We start from the raw sequence: 17,994 nt of genomic DNA, 5'->3' as shown, positions 1-17,994 counted from the left end.
AAATCAGTGGTGATTCCGTATGTGGCGGGAGTGGCGGAACAGTTGAGACCCATATTTTCGAAAAACCGCGTCTCAGTTGCTTTCAAACCCCAAAACATGCTGTGCCAGAAATTGGCCCACCTCAAGGATTGGGTCCCCCAGCACAAACAGAGTGACACAGTGTATGTGGTTAAGTGCTGGGAGGATTGCCATGAATTGTACATCAGGGAAAGTCTTGATGCATGCTCAATAATCCAGGTAAGAAAATAAAGGAAGGTTGAATCAGTTCATCTGGATACAATGTGTATTGACATATGTTTCATCACTCAATTAAGTGACCTCTTCAGTCTAAACTGACTGTAGGCATCCCCACCCTTATAAACAGTACAGTTGCATAACGACTGAATCCAATGACCAGTTTCATGTACCAATATGTGTTTGACAATTTACTAGAGTTTCAATGGCCATGTGTACTATTCACAGGATTTGGGAATGTTTGCAATCACAGCTTGTAAGATGGCGACAGATGCATAACAATCGAAACCAACAACCAGTTTCATGATATGGGTGTGACCATTAACTAGAGTTTCAATAGCCATGTGTACTATTCACAGAGGATTTGGAAATGTTTGCATTCACAGCATTGTAAGATGGTGACAGATGTACTCTTAGCCCCCCCCCCCCCCTCTGTTCAGGGATGGTCGTTCCCTCTTAACATAGCTGGCCTCTTTGACTCCCCGTTCAAACCAGTGTTCCTCCTTATCAATGATGTACACATCCTCATCCTTGAAAGAGTGGCCACTGGCCTGTAGATGGCGAATGCTTTGACCACCCTGCCATCAAGCACTACTATCAAGAGGAGTAACTTGCAACAGCTTCAGTAGCTCCTGCAGTTTTTGCTTTTAGCAGCAAATCATCTCTGATGTTTATTTCACTCGCTGTTCACGTACTTTTGGCCATACAGTGTATCTGCTTGGTACACCGTTTAACCACACCAGACAGGGAATGGCTGCTGACAGATGAAGTTGCTAATAAACTGAGCTAAGTTTTCTCTGCTGTTCAGCTGTTGAGAAGGGATGATGATTGTCAGAAGCAGCTGACTTGTCTTTGGCACCCAGCACAGCAAACAAATAGCTCCCAATTGAATGCTCAAGTTGCAAGTTTGGACAATCATCAAATTTGTGTTTGGATTGGAATATTGCTTATTTCACTTGCTCTTCTTGCTTCTTTTGTCTTTCTCTAAGGTGTACATTTTTTGAATGATCCATATTTTTTCCCATTAAGTTACTGAGCCAGCATCTTAAGACTGAACACCCTCCATTATCCTGAGGGTAAAAAGGAGTGGTGCATTTGTCTGGACTGTAAGCACATGCCTGTGCTACGTGTGTGAATGTATGTTTTTGTGTAATTCTACCTTGATTTGCAGCTTGGCCTCTGTAATGGGACTCCTCCATGATGTCACAAACTTCAGACTATCCATAGAACAACCTATGGACCTGAGGCCACAAAAAAACAAACAAACAAACAAACAAAAAAAAATGCAATGAGCAAATTATGGTAAAAAACAGACAAACATAGACAGAGTCAACAGAACAGTCCGTAGTTGTAATCAGCTCTGCATAGCGGTAGCCCACTGACTTCCGGTTTCTACTGCAGCGGTCATACCGGTTTCCTGTTTGTTGGCATGTGCTATTGACAATGGCATATTTTTCACGATGCCTGCAAGAGTTACCATGGATAAATGTCAACAACATGCACAAAATTGTCGATAAACTTTCACCTGCACCTCCCAGCATTGGGGACATAACTTGATATGTACAACTTGAAACTTTTCACCCATTTGCTGGGAGGTGCAGGTGAAAGTTTATCGACAATTCTGTGCATGTTGTTGACATTTATCCATGGTAACTCTTGCAGGCATCGTGAAAAATATGCCATTGTCAATAGCACACGCCAACAAACAGGAAACTGGTATGACCGCTGCAGTAGAAACCGGAGGTCAGTAGACTACAGTTATGCACAGAGCCGACTGCATCCACCCCACTGCAGAGTACAGCTTGACTTGCCTACCCTGTGTCAGGATAGAACTCACAACCTTTTGGTCCTGAGCCTGACTGTACTGTATGTTACGGTGTTAATGACGTCTGGGAATAACAAGTTTCCTGTTATTTTTGGAGGCTCATAATGGGTGAAGATTAGAGGTAGGGCTCAGCTAACAGTATAGAGAATAAAACCATGTTTTCACTTCAGTTTAAAAACTCATAACACCGAAGGAAGGTGAATACAGGGAGAGGCTTCCTGATATTTTTCCATTCAGGTGCTTCATATTGAGGGACATAATTTCACTACACAAAGATTTTCCCTACGTCTTACCACTTTATCAAAGTGTTGGGGTTGAAAATGGATAATTGTTAAGCAGCCAAATGAAATTTCAGTCTACATTTTTACACAGGGACTTGCAAATGGACCAACAGACACAACATGTATGATGCATGCACACACAGTGTCACCTGGAAGTCTCCTGCCTCAGTGCATTGAGGAAGGTATCAGGGTGGAAAAGGTCAGATAAATCCAACGTGTCTGACAGAAGGGCTTGTCTTCCCGCGAGCTCCACCCAGCTCTAGATATACACAAGGACAGGCACAGATAGACGGACCCACACAAAAAGATAAATTAATGGACTGAAAAGCCTTGCAGATAACATATAGCTATGGCATAAAATTGGTTTCAAACCAGAGGTACACGGATAAGTTGAAGAATCAAGCCAAGTAATATTGAGAATACAGTGCATTGACTTCATCTCAAAGGGTGAAATGTCACAGAACTTGAGGTGGTCCTGAATAGCTAAACTGTCTGTGCCACCACTTGCATGAAACTAAGTTAGAAAATACATTAATAAATTATAAAATCTTATTAGGATCATGAATTTTTCACATGGAATAAAAAGAGACGACGGCGTGAGACAACCTTCAGCATATCCAAGAACTTGGATTTCCTGACCCGGATTATTGAGCATGCATCAAGACAAACCTTCAGTATATTTTTGTTAGTAAGAGTGCGGTTGTAAACAGGAGAGGGGGGTGGGGGTGTTAATGAGTAACAGGGAGAGGCCAAAGCCAAGTAAAACTGTCACTAAAAAGGTGTGTGTGTGGGGGGGGGGGGCATGAAATTAGATGTCCTCACATCCTTTTATCACTACAACACATCATCAACAAGACACACACTGATAACACTGGGACCCCAATTACTTACTGGTGGACACAGATGTAGAAGTTCACATCCAAGTGTGCATAAATATACTGAGTTACTTAAAACAAGCATACAAGCAATTTTCTTATCTTTTTTCTTTTTGGATTCCCCCCCCTTTTTTTCTTTCAGTTGTACCTGGCCAATTACCCCAATCTTCCGAGTCGTCGCAGTCATTGCTCCACCCCCTCTGCCGAGTCAGGGAGGGCTGCAGACTACCACAGTCCTCCTCCTTCGATACATGTGCAGTCACCAGCCACTTCTTTTCACCTGACAGTGAGGAGTTTCACCAGGGGGTGCAGCGCATGGGAGGATCACGCTATTCCCCCCCCCCCCAGTTTCCCCTCCTCCCCGAACAGGCGCCCTGACTGATTAGAGGAGGCGCTAGTGCAGCGACCATGACACATACCCATTTCCCACCCACAGACACGGCCAATTGTGTCAGTAGGGATGCCTGATCAAGCCGAAGGTAACACGGAGATTTGAACCGGCGATCCCCGTGTTGGAATAGACCGCCACGCCACCCGGATAGTACATGGCACAGTCAGATTAGTACAAAAGAGGGGAGCTTGTTATAAGGAAGAAGGAAAGGTACTGTCCTGGGCTGATTATAAAGTGAAGTCACAGATCAAAAATCCTAGCTGTCTGATTCCTAATCACACAAGTTGATCATTCTCAAAACAGCTGATCGCAATGTCCTCTGGCATAGAACAAATAGCTGAGCTAATCATGATGAAATATCTGTACAGGGATGGACAAATTTAAAAGCACAAAGTGTGAGACCCCATCAGCACAAAAGGAGAGACGTTGGATTTGGGCATTATTCAAGATGTTGATCTATTCTGGGCCGGTCCCTAATCATCACTTTTGAACAGGTAGGCATTTTCCTCCTAAATCACCATAGAAACCAGTGGATTTGGAGGTCAACTTTATAACACTGCTGACAAATAGAGGCGGAACAAGCAAACATCTGATGCAATCTCTATAATAAATGGATTCATTTTAAACCTGGCGTCTATCTCCACTGGCTTGACAGATGACATGTTCTGCAAAGACAAAATAACGCACACACACATATATATGTACATGCAAGCACACACCTGCACATGCAGATGCTTAAACATGCACACAAGCATGTACGTTCATGCGCAGACATGCGTAGAAACACACACATTTGCACACAACGGGCACTCATGCATACATGCACATAAGCACACATGCATGCAAGGAGAGCGCCCCAGGCATTAATAATGCAGTTTGTCAGTGTGTGCTGGTGTGCACAGCGTCGGGTGTTTGTGTGCGTGGCACTCATTTTGCGTGCGTTTCAAGGTCATTCTGTTTGTCTGGGTGTGCCGCTTTGCTAGGAGGTCCGTAGCAGTCCCTACTCTCAGCATCAGCTCCAGCCCAGCTTTGCCTTTACTAGTCCGATTAGCTAACAGGACACAGACACATTGTTAACACAGATATCACTCAGCGACGATGGGAAAGACAGACAGCAGTGGTGTGGACGGTGTCTCATTCAGACAGGCAAGCAAAGCAGGGGGAGAGAAAAGTATTAAGATGGCTGGATGGGGATGGAGGGGTAAAGTAGAGTCAAGCAGAGTAGGAGGAAGGGTATAGAACATAGAGAGCAAAGACAGAAGGTGGTCACACCAGCAGAAAGATAAGAGACAAGGCAGAAGGAAAGACATGCATACAGACAGACTGGCAGGCAGGCTTGTAAATAGACTGAAAGCTTGATGAAGCCAATACATGAGTGATCAGCCCTAAAATTCAGTTAAGTATGAACATTATGTATGTGGATGTTTGGACACCAGTCTGCCAGGGCGTATTGAGGTGGGCGTACAATGAGACAGAGGGGAGAGGAGCAACAGAGAGGAGGAGGCGTTTCATTCCCAATCCGTTTTTACCTGGCACAAAAACATGTCTGACACTTCTCAAAACGCCACGATCCCAGAAAGTTGAATCAGTTCATCTGGACACAACGTTTATTGAGAGAAGCATTTCATCACTCGTCTAAGGGACCTCTTCAGTCTCAGCTGACTGCAGGTATCCCCACCCTTATATATAATACAGTTGCATAACAGCTGAAGAAAATTATCAGTTTCATATGCAAATTACCATATTACCATGACCATTAACTAGAGTTTCAATGGCCATGTGTACTATTCACAGAGGGTCGGGGAATATTTGCAATCACAGCATTGTAAGATGGCGACAGATGTACTCTTAGCCGGCCCCCTCGGTTCAGGGATGGTCGTTCCCTCTTCACATAGATGGTGTTTTTGACTAGCCGTTCAAACCAGCGTTCCTCCCTATCAAGGATGTGCACATCCTCATCCCCGAAAGAGTGGTCACTGGTCTGTAGATGGGTGTAGACTGTGGAGTCATGGCCTGACGTCAGGGGCGGAGCTAGACTCTCAGCACGGAGGGTGCCAAGCATTCTCGAGGGGCCCTTCTGATGACATCATTTTAAAATTCACAGTTGTAAAATAGTTGATACATACAATCCAAATTGGATTGTATGTATCAACTATTGCTGCCATCTCTGCTACTGGAAGCACTAACGTTACTGTCCTCTGATGCTGGCGGCTCTCCGGGCTGTAACGACAACATTGGTGTTGTGTTTGGGCGGGGTTGTTGCTGGTCCTCTGGTCTTTGATTAGTGACAGTGCTGCTAATGCTAACGTTACTGCTATTGCTAGCCTCGTCGTCAGTCGTCTGATCCACCCGATCTTCGCGGTTGTCCTGAGAGGTCGCGGCTGACTGAGATGAAAAATAATTTGTAAGAGGACGACACGACGCAATTAGCTTCTTCTTACTTTCTTGCTTCTTGCGTTTTAATGAGCCTGATGCATGTTTTTTCTTCTCCATTTTGAAGTTCCCTCAAATTCATTCATAAAACTGTCCAGTTCTGTCAAGTGTAAAAATGCTTACTCACTCCCCCTTCTGGCAGTGTGACGCAGTTATACCTCACAACCAATCACAGCTGGATCACAGCTCCGATGCATTCATGAATAGCCGTAAAAAAGGCTGTAGCCTTTATAGGGGCCGTTAATATCTATGTATAGGGGCCCCGTACTGCACTGTATTTTTTATCATTAGCCGACTTTACCAGTGTGTCACTGAATGCGTGGGAGTCCCAAGACCCGGTGCGTTCACGGACGCTTGTAATCTCGGCAACAGAGCTCCAAACGGGGCCCCCCGACCTTGTGGGCCCTGGGGCGACCGCCCCAATGCCCCCGCTCTGGCTCCGCCACAGCCTGACATGTTAGCTTGCTTGTGTTGTGCCATCCCATTGGCTAGCGTCTGTTTGGTTTCCCTGATGTGCAAGTCACGGCAATCTTCCCGGCACTTAACAGCGTACACTATATTGCTCTGTTGTGCCGGGGGTCCTGATCCTTGGGGTGGACCAACTTCTGGCGTAGCGTGTTTTAGGGTTTGAAAGCAACTGAGATACGGTGTTTGGAAAATATGCATCTCAGCTTTGCCGGCACTCCCGCCACATACGGACTCACCACTGGTTTACACTTATACAGCTGTTGTCCTTCTCCTCTCTTCGATTGGCTGGTGCATTGTTTAGGCGTCTTCCTGGCTTTGATAAATGCCCAGTTAGGATAACCACACTTAACCAAGGCCTGTTTAACATGGGATTTCTCCCCTTCCCCGGCCACTGTGTTGGTGGGGACATTGTCAGCTCGGTGGTACAGCGTCCTGATGACTCCTAGTTTGTGCTGCAGTGGATGATGACAGTCAAATCTTCAGTACTGATCAGTATGTGTTGGTTTACGGTGAACATCAACAATCAAATGTCCCCCATCACCAATTGCAATTTCAGTCTAAAAGGCTAACCTGTCATTGTTCACATCCTCCCTGGTGAACTCGATGTGGTTGTCCACAGAGTTAATGTGGCTGGTGAAACGTGTTACGTCCTGATATTTAACTTTAACCAAGGTATTGTTCACAAATCTGAACCAATGGCAAGGTGGTGCTCCTGGACAGGACATCACAGCCCTCTTTTCCACTTCCTCCATACACAAGTTGGCTACTACAGGTAAAACTGGGGCACCCAAAGTGCACCCATGCCTCTGCCTATAGTACTGCCCCCTGTATGTGAAGTACAGTTGAGACTGAAGAGGTCACTTAGATGAGTGATGAAAAGTTTCTCTCCGAATAAACGTTGTGTCCAGACGAACTGATTCAACTTTCTGTGATTTTCTTACCTGGATTATTGAGCAGGCATAAAGTCAACACTCCATGCTTTAATTGTTAAAGTCCATTCAAAAAGCAGTTTTAGTCTATGAACCTCTCTGATTAGTATTTACTTTCCTTAGCCCATTATCTTAAATGAATCTATTTAGTCTACTTTTGACCCTTGCTCATTTAAAACAATGCAAGGGCTCTTGTTATGTGCAGACCACCCTGTGTGCAACCTATTCAGTGGTCTTAACCCATTATGTACGCTATGTGATGGCTAGGGTCGGTGTTTATGGCTATCGTAGGGCATGGTCCCATCAGGAAAAAAAATGCTTAATGTGCTAAAATTGATCCAATAAAATTCTTATAGTAATGCTGATCAAGTCTTTGGGGGCATTCCTGGATCCCTGGGGACATTCGCCACAATGCTGCTGAGGCCATCAGTAATTTCCATGTTTCCATGCGGGTTTGTTGCAGGTTATAAAAAATAAAATTTGTTTTAAAAATCCACCACTCATCCACTCATTACTCATTATTTTAAGATAGTGTTGTGCAGGTGTCCGGGTAGCATAGCCGCCTATTTCGTTGCCTACCAACACTGGGATCACCGGTTCGAATCCCCATGTTACTTCCGGCTTGGTCGGGCGTCCCTACAGACACAACTGCCCGTTTCTGCGGATGGGAAGCCGGATGTGGATATGTGTCCTGGACACTACACTAACGCCTTTGGTTGTTCGGGGCACCTGTTCGGGTGGGAGGGGGAATCGGGGGGAATAGCGTGATCCTCCCACATGCTACATCCCCCTGGTGAAACTCCTCAAGTGGCTGGTGACTCCACATGTATCGGAGGAGGCATGTGGTAGTCTGCAGTCCTCCCTGGATCGGCAGAGGGGGAGGAGCAGCGACCGGGAAAGCTTGGAAGAATGGGGTAATTGGACAGGTACAATTGGGGAGAAAATGGGAGGGGGGGAGTTAAAAAAAATCGTGTTGTGGGGTCCAGCTCCTCAACAGTATGGTTACCGTTCTTCTGGTCATACTATAAATACACAAGAAATAATGCCCATGGACAGGTATTAACTAGAGAAGGAGCTGTCTCTCGAAATTAATAAAAATAATCATAATAAATCAAACTTACATAGTGCTTTTCTAACGCTCAAAGTCGCTTTACAATAAACGGTGGTGAAACAAAATAACAGATAAACATAACACAGACATACAGGGATGGATGGGAAGGGGGGGCTACGAGAGGGAGAAGCGGCAACCACCCAAGACGCCAGCAGTACTCTCCCACTTAAACAGATACAAAAGGGCAAGAAAAACAAAAAACAACAGCATTCATTAACAACCTATTAATTAACTAATTTCTATTAATCTGTTAATCTAATTTCTGTTAACAGAAATTAGACATCCACCGACAGAAAGCGAGGATTTTACAAAACTGGAATAGTTGATGATTGAAGTCTCTGTCTGTCCAAAGATGATACAAATCACAGACTAGACACTATATATATATATATATATATATATATATATACACACATATATATATATATACATATATATGTATGTGTGTGTGTGTGTGTGTGTGTGTATATATGGAATTTTAGAAAAGTACAGGTATACTGTGTTAGACTGCTACCTCACCCCTGGCACAGTAAAATAAGGAATCTTCATCAAATCAACTCCATTCCTCACTTCTAAGACTGAAGCGACCACCCCGTGAGCAGTGAAGTTCAAATCTAAGTGATGGATCTGTGGTAAGGCTGACTGCTCCCTGACACTGTTTCCAGCCAGCGTCTTCACTTGACAGAAGTGGCTGAGCCTAAACATTCATAATGGGTGCGATCAGGAAGGACATATTTTATAACCCCGAAAGAAAGTTTGAGTTTAACCCTTTGAAAACAGACCTCTCATGGGTGGCCCCCTGCTGGCCACCCACATGGGTGGCATGTGCCGGCTGCATGGAGGTCTGATGAAAAATGTATATGCAGATGAAACTATCAAAACGCCTTTGCTCATAAAAATTAGAATATTTTACATTTGCCAGTAAAACTAGATACTCAGGGGAGAGAGGATGACATGCAGCAAAGGGCCCGGGCCGGATTTGAACCCTGGCCACCACAGTAAAGACTCAGCCTTATGCGGTATGTTCTACCAGGTGAGCCACCGGGGCACCCCCAAAAATGAGCTTATTTCAAAAACTAAAAAAATGTACATAGTTCAACTAACTTATGGAGTGTTAAGACATGTTTTGTTCATTTTTTCTACATTCAGAATTGTTTTGGATCAATATGTTTTGTGTGTTTATTCAGTCAAATTTGATATAAAAAAGTCAAATTTTTGTACTTTTTTAATTTATGACACAGTTTGAATACATTTATCAGTTACTATGGTTAATTGACCTACATAACCTTTGAGCCTAGGTTGAACAGATTCTTGGGATATGAAGCATCTGAAGATACTAAGAAATGACACCAAAGTAAGCAAAAATACCAGTGTAGGCACTGACGGATCGTTTCTATTGCAGAGGTGAAATAAGAAATTACCAATTTAGGAATTCAGCCATCTACCCACAGTTTCTGACCTTTAAATTTAAATGCAGATTAGTAAAAATTGATAGCAATTATACATAAGATATTTTTTGTCCAAAAATGGACACACAACCTGTTAAAAGAATTTTCCAAAATCTTGAAAAATCAGTTCCTAACAAATCATGACCTTATGAAGTGCATGGACCTATGTACATACGCGTCATAAGGTCATGTCTTCATGTCTGTACCTGTGTATAGTATTTTTCTGTTTGTGTGTGCATTTGTGTAATTGCTTGTAAATCTGAGTGGTCTTTGTGCACACAGTAAGTGAATTATATGTGGCCATGGGTGCAATATCTGTGTGAGTGTGTGTGTATGTATGTGTATTTTCGGTGGATAGGTGCTTTATTGGGGGGGGGGGATTTTTCCCCTTTTTTCTCCCCAGTTGTACCCGGCCAATTATCCCTCTCTTCCAAGCCATCCTGGTCGCTGCTCCACCCCCTCTGCCAATCCGGGGGAGGGCTACAGACTACCACATGCCTCCTCCGATACAAGTGGAGTCGCCAGCCGCTTCTTTTCACCTGACAGTGAGGAATTTCGCCAGGAGGACGTAGCACATGGGAGGATCACACTATTCCCCCCAGTTCCCCCTCCCCCCCGAACAGGCGCCCTGACCAACCAGAGGAGGCGCTAGTGCAGCGACCAGGGCACATTACTCATATCCGGCTTCCCACTCGCAGACACAGCCAATTGTGTTTGTAGGGACACCCGACCAAGCCGAAAGTAACATGGGGATTCCAACTTGCGATCCCCATGCTGGTAGGCAACAGAATAGACCGCTACGCTAGCCGGACACCCCGATAGGTGCTTTTTGTTATCCGATTGTGTGTGAGAGGTGTCTGCTTGTCAGACTGAGGCTTCTGGGTAAATGCATGTATGAATGTGAATGGTCCACCTGAGTGTGTGCATGTTCAATTGCACGTGTGTGTTACCTGAATGGCAATGGCCCGCGTCACCACAGCTCTGAGGTACTGCATGGGCTCCTCAGGCCCCTCCCACTTATTCTGCCAAGTCAAGGGACACTGAGAGAGGAGAATGTGTGTACGGGAGAGAGACAGAAAGAGAGAGAGAGAGCAGGAGAGGGAGGCAGAAACAGAGGGTAAAAATGAGAGGGAGATCGTTATATAGGGTGATGATGACTGGTAAAAAAAATTACAAAGTAAGGTATACATAAAAAAATAGAAGAAAGCAGACAGAAGCTGTTGTGTGTCTGTATAATCTAAAACTTATAGAAATCATATTCTTGATGTGTGTGTGTGTGTGTGTGTGTGCTGCTTAATAAAAGTTCCCCCCAGGAGACAGTTAAACCGCACAACTGGTTGGGAGTAGCAGCGCTTATTCCCTAAGCTATTAAATAGAGATCAAAGCACTGCCCTACAGACACGGAACACACACACACACACACACACACACACACACACACACACACAGATCGAGCGCTTGCCGTCGTGCAATCTGGTGCTTGGCAGCTTGTGTGTTTCCCAGTTGCAGGTCAAATATCCACTCACGCACTCGACATCTGTAAATATATGTACAATATGTGTGTGTTTGTCTCAAGTATGAGAGGCAAGAAAAATGTAAACGTGTGCCTCATACCTGCTATGCTAAATATAAAGCCATCTATCGTCTAAGTGATGCCGTGGAAGGTTACGAGGCCCTGAGATTTCTTAATGTGCGCTGATAGAATGGAGCAATAACCTACAACGGGCTGTATGGCCATACGACAGCTTAGATACACTGTTTGCCGGACACACAACAGAGGGGCCTGAGGTGATTTTTTGCTTTAATAAGCTACTCACTCACTCACACACACTCTCTCTCTCTCTCTCTCTCTCTCTCTCTCTCTCTCTCTCTCTCTCTCTCTCTCTCTCTCTCTCTCTCTCTCTCTCTCTCTCTCTATATATATATATATATATATATATATATATATATATGATCAAACACCATATTCTATAACGTTAAGAACTGAAAGTTCTTGGCTGCTATCATGTACAGCTGAGAAATGGAGAGTCAGTAAAAGATGTTGTCCAATTAGGGGCGTCCGGGTAGCATGGCAATCTATTCCATTGCTTATTAGCACGGTTCAAATCCCCGGCAACACGACTCCACATGTATCGGAGAACACATGTGGTAGTCTGCAGCGCTCCCCAGACCGGCAGAAGGGGTGGAGCAGTAACCAGGAAGACTCGGAAGAGTGGGGTAATTGGTTCGGGGGGGGGGGGACTGGGGGTATAGCACTCGCTGTCAGGTGAAAAGAAATGGCTGGCAACTCCACATGTATCAGAGGAGACATGTGGTAGTCTGCAGCCCTCCCCGGACCGGCAGAGGGGGTGGACCAGTGACCAGGAAGGCTCGGAAGAGTGGGGGTAATTGGCCAGATACAATTGGGGAGAAAAAAAAGGGGAAATCCCCCCTGAAAAAGCAGAAAAAAAGGAAAAAAAGAAAACAAAAGATGTTGTCCAATTAACGACACCGTGTAAGAAACCCAACTCACACCACAGAGCAGGATTTTTGTCTAAATTGTTTAGTAACTGGATCACGTAACCTAGAATACTGCACTAGCCTCTCTGGCTTGAATATTTCATTTTTAGCTATCAAGATGATGATGAAAGAATTTGCTTATATGATCAAGGGGAAAACTGAAAATATAAATACAAAGGCACAGGAAAGTATCTCATCCCAGGGCTCCAGGCAACAACAAAAAAAAATTCTAGCAGCCATCCTAAACCCAAAATATTTAGGAGCCAAATCAAAATTTCAGGAGCCAAAATATAGTGATGTCATATGCTACATTGTTAAAGGGCTGCCTCACACTGCCTTTTCTTTCCTCTCTGTACTGTCTTCCTTTGTTTGCTCTGCCTTCCCCAGTCTACGCAAGCGTTTCCCAAACCTCTCCTGGAGGACCACTTGTCCTGCTTGTTTTAGATCTCTCCCTGCTCCAACACAGCTGATTTAAATGATCAGTTTGTTATTAAGCAGCTTCAGGAGTTCATAACAAGTTGATCATTTGAATCAGCTGTATTGGAGCAGGGAGAGATCTAAAACATGCAGGACAAGTGGTCCTCCAGGAGAGATTTGAGAAATGCTGGAACGTATTCGTTACATACACTATATGTGCGATGTTCAATATATTGCAATCATATAACCATAAATATTTATATGTCCAGTCTTTTATTTTTTCACTTTTTTATTCAACTATGTAGTTAGTTGTTTCTGCTTATTCAGGCTCAGAGTCCATATCTCCCACTACCACCACCACGTCAGTGTCACTTGGCCAGCCAGTGCAGTCTAACCTTAACTCTAAACTATGATAAGCCCCTATTCCCCCTGTTGCACCCATGTTAACACTTGCACCATCCGCTCCAAAAGCACTCATTTTGTGTACCCACTAGTTTGGATTGGGTGGATCTGAATTTTCAAGCAGTGTCCTGATAGTATTTAGGGTTCCTTCTGATTGACTGTGATACAGCTGTTCCATCAGATAAGTGCCTACAGTGAATAACATTGTCTTTTCCTGAGACATCTGTCTAGTTATGAGATGCAACTTGCCTTTAAAACCTCCTCCAGCACACTGCTTTTCAATTCATCTGCAATACAGCCTACAAACTCTGCACATGCTGTATCATTATCATATGTCTCTGACACAGCCATTGCCATTCTTCTTCATCAATAGAATCTGAGAGCTAAACTTTGTGAACGGTATTTCTTCCACTGCAATCATGTAGGCTGCATTGCAGTTTTATTTTCAATTCCCTCATCTCTTTTTCTGCGACTTTATCACTAGCACGTTGCACTGCTTTCGCTACTGGGGTGGCACCAGGGGCAGACCGAGCAATGACACAATCCTTGGCATTCTTATGGTTTTTACCGTCACCATGCCTCCTCCTTTTTAAAACGACTCGAACCGATAATGAACTCTTGTTTCACTTGAGCACAAAATGCGCAGTACACTTCCCCCTTGTCATAACTTCACCAGGCTAACTCTTGCAGCCAAGCTGGTTTAAACTGTCTCGTAGGGATGGTGGAGCCCCAGGGACGGGAGAGGAAGACTCCACTCGCCGCGCTTGGTTATCGTCACCTGTAGAGGACCGCAAACTGACTGAATCGAGCTGGGACGACTCAAATGTCACTCAAGAACTTTCACCGGTCGAGTTGGTCTCCACATCGTCGGCATGATCTGATGCAGAGGAGGCTGGGTTTGGACGGACAGGGGGTGGGAAAAAGCCTGATGCTTTTCGTTTGCGCATTTCGTTTTCTTGCCAGCTGGCTAACGTTAGTGTAACCGGTTATTTTCTTGCCCGGTGCGGGATTCGATACGGCGTGTACTGCACCACAAGGCGACATCACTAACCGCTTGGCTAAAGGGTCAGACTCGTTAACTAGGGGCTAACATGTCTTATTAGTAGTTTACAGTCGTCACCCTCCCCGGAAGCGCGCCCTCGCGCTTTGTTATTCCCGCGCTCCGAAGAGACTTCTGAGGATCTGCACACTTCCGGATCCCACCGCTGCCACCAATGTAATCGGTTATTTTCTTGCCCGTCGCGGGATTCGATACGGGGTGTACTGCGCCACAAGGCGACATCACTAACCGCTCGGCTAAAGGGTCAGACCCGTTAGCTAGGGGCTAACGTGTCTTATTAGTAGTTTACAATACCGCCATTTCATTCTTTTGTTTTTGTTTGTGGGTAATGGTGGCCACTGGCGCCTGGCAAAAAAAGAAGAAAAAAAAGGTCCGTAGAAGTTCAACCCCTCCTCCACGTGGCACGGACCGGGCAACGCAAGTATGGCAAGCCAGTAATACAAGCGGCCAAAGGGGCTCTGACAATTAAACACAATGATGCAATTACGACTAACTAAATCACCATACCGCATCGATCGTCATGCGGGTCAACAAGGACCGCGATCCCCAGTGAGGAACCAGGCTGGGATCGAAAAGTCTGCTACTGGAACAAACTCTACCCACCAAATACTAGAGGAACACCACACCGAGGACACTCCTCACAGTGGCCTTCTATGTACAACAACTAAAAACCCAACAAAAAGAACAAGACAGAAATGGTCTAGGGAAGAGTATATAGATGTCATGGAAGCATTCTACACTGCTTCACTAAACCCGACAGTAACGTCAACGTCCAAAGCTGCCTACAACATCTGGTGAGAAAAACACCCCACAGAGAGATTGAATCTGGATGCCAACAAACTCTCCAATGTCAGGTGCGACATCATTAAAAACCAAAGACTAACAGACCTGGAACTCGAAAACATACGAAAAAAGATCAGAGAGAGCATCCCCAACATGAACATCGAGGAGCTAAACATCAACAAACCAGATGAGAAAGCAGCAACTGCTGAAGAGGCAGCAGAACAAGCAGAAAACACCATCATGGACCCCACAGAAGTACAAAACCAAGTAGAGGCAGTCCAGGAAAAATACAATGAGAAAGAAGCAGAGATGATAGTAAGCATCATGCAGAGATGGGAAACCCTGAAAGAAATTCCTATTGAAGAACGACTAATAATCCCAAAGATCAAGAAAAGACTCGCCAACAAATCCATCCAAAACATCAAGGGAGAGATGACAAGACCACTGAACCTAACAGAAATCAACCAGCTCATATATGCGGCCCCTTCAGCCATAGCAGACACAGCAGGAGAAACACCAAGACAAAAACAGAAATGTAAGATAAAACAACCAGTTTGTAAGGAGAAAATTGAGAAGGAGATTAGGAAACTGTGGAGACAACTATCACTCCTGAGTGAAGTCGAGAAAAACGCCAACATCAAAGAGAGAAAAGGAAACAACTGGAACAAAAGCTCAACATCAAACAGAAGAATGATATACCAATAGTCAAAGAGATGCTGAAACAACAGATTCAAGCAAAGGCACAGAGATTCAGGAGATTCGACAAGAGGAGCAAGTTCTTTTGGCAAAACAATATCTTCAAAGAAGATGCCAGGAAATTCTATCGTAAGCTGGGCAAGAAGAAGATAGACATCAACGCATCACCTACAATTGAAGAAGTCGAGGGGTTCTGGAGTAAGATCTGGGAGAACAACAAAAGACACAACGAGGGAGCTACATGGATCCAGCAACAACAGGATCAATACAAACACATACAGAACCAATAATGGTCAGACGTCAACAGCACTGAGACCACTGCTGCCAACAACAACTGGAAGGCACAAGGGACAGACAGAATTGCCAACTTCTGGATCAAGAACCTGCCCAGCATCCACGAAGACCTCGCATGGGCCTACAATGATATCACCAAGAATCCAAAGAAATGTCCCAAATGACTCACATGGGGAACCATGTACCTGCTCCTGAAGACAGAGGAGACACAGAACCCAAATAATTACAGACCCATCACCTGCCTACCAACAATGTACAAGATCATCACCTCCATCATCACAGAGAGGACCTATAGCTTCCTCGACAAAAACAACTTGTTACCAGCAGAACAGAAGGGATGTAAGAAAGGTAGCTATGGATGCAAGGACCAGCTACTCATCAATAAAGCCATATTGCAAGAGGTCAAATTGGAAAAAAAAAGAACTTGTCAACAGCATGGATTGACTACAGGAAGGCATTTGACAGCATGCCATACTCCTGGATAGAGAAGAGCCTCAAGATCTACATAGTCTGCCCAACAACTGTCAAATTCATCATGGAGAGCATGAAGACCTGGAAGACCACCCTGAATCTCCATCATGCAGAGGGGTCGTTAACATCGAGACCGATCAACATCAGAAGCGGAATCTTCCAAGGGGACTCACTATCACCACAGCTCTTTTGCCTTTCACTAGCGCCACTCAGCAATCTACTGAACAACAGCAGCTATGGGTACAAATCACAGAATGGCAAACTGACCCACCTGTTCTATATTGACGACCTCAAGACGTTTACCAAAGACGACAATCAGCAGAAGGGTCTACTCACCATCGTCAAGACCTTTAGCCACGACATCAAGATGGAATTCGGAATCGACAAGTGTGCCATAGCCACTTTCAAGAAAGGAAGATTTACCAAGACTGCAGACTCAGACCTTGACACTGACACCGCAATCAAAGAGCTAGACCAAGATAGCACATACAAGTACCTAGGAGTGAATGAAGGAGACGGCATACAACACTCAACCATGAAGGAGAAGATCCGGAAAGAGTACCACGGGAGAGTGCATATGGTACTGAAGAGTGAACTCAATGCAGCTAACAGAATTGAAGCTATCAATGCCCTAGCGATACCTGTAGTGATGTACAGCTTCAAAATCATCAATTGGAAACTGAACGACATTAAGTGACTAGACACAAAGACAAGAAAGATGCTGACCATGGAGAAGATGCACCACCCGAAAGCAGATATCGACAGGCTGTACCTATCAAGAGATTCAGGAGGACAAGGCCTTGTCCAGCTAAAACTGACCTTCAAGACTACCACTATCGGGCTGGATGCATACCTGACAAAAACAGATGACCCACTCTTCCGGATAGTAAAACATCAGATCTACTCCATCAATAAAGAAGCTGCACAATTCAAGAAACAGCTTGATGTCCCTGAAACCCCACCAACAGAAAATGAGGCAACTACAATCTATGCCAAACGAGTGAAGCAGAAGGCAAAACATCATGGCCAGCGGCAACTGCTAAAAACCTGGGAGGACAAAGCAATGCACGGGAAGTACCCAAAAAGAATGAAAGATGCTGACGTGGACCAACAGAAGACACACCAGTGGCTGAGGCACACCGGGCTGAAAGCAGAGACGGAGGGCCTGATAATCGCTGCACAAGACCAGAGCCTGGCAACCAGATCCTATCACCATTGCATCATCAAAGATGGAACAGACCCAAAATGCAGAATCTGTGGAATGTACGAAGAAACCATCAACCACATTGTTTGAGGCTGCCTGGAACTGGAAAAGACCAAATACATATACAGGCACAACAAGGCAGCAGCATACGTGCACTGGAAGATCTGCAGGAG

The 17,994-nt window shown here is 44.8% G+C and overlaps 1 protein-coding gene across 1 annotated transcript in view; it reads right to left on the bottom strand.

Annotated features, from left to right (window-relative positions):
• LOC130115388 (cytoplasmic dynein 2 heavy chain 1) overlaps window positions 1-17,994 on the bottom strand; it is a 360,238-nt gene that overhangs the window by 17,577 nt on the left and 324,667 nt on the right. Inside the window, exons 93-95 of the mRNA XM_056283019.1 lie at window positions 10,946-11,035; window positions 2,490-2,599; window positions 1,394-1,475 (exon numbers count right to left, since the gene is read on the bottom strand). Coding sequence (XP_056138994.1) covers window positions 1,394-1,475; window positions 2,490-2,599; window positions 10,946-11,035 — 282 coding nt within the window. The remainder of the gene's footprint in view (window positions 1-1,393; window positions 1,476-2,489; window positions 2,600-10,945; window positions 11,036-17,994) is intronic.

This window comes from Lampris incognitus, chromosome 7, assembly GCF_029633865.1.
Source record: "Lampris incognitus isolate fLamInc1 chromosome 7, fLamInc1.hap2, whole genome shotgun sequence".
NCBI lineage: Eukaryota > Metazoa > Chordata > Actinopteri > Lampriformes > Lampridae > Lampris > Lampris incognitus.
The sequence above is the reverse complement of the archived record's forward strand: the minus strand, read 5'-3'. Positions and strand labels throughout refer to the sequence as shown.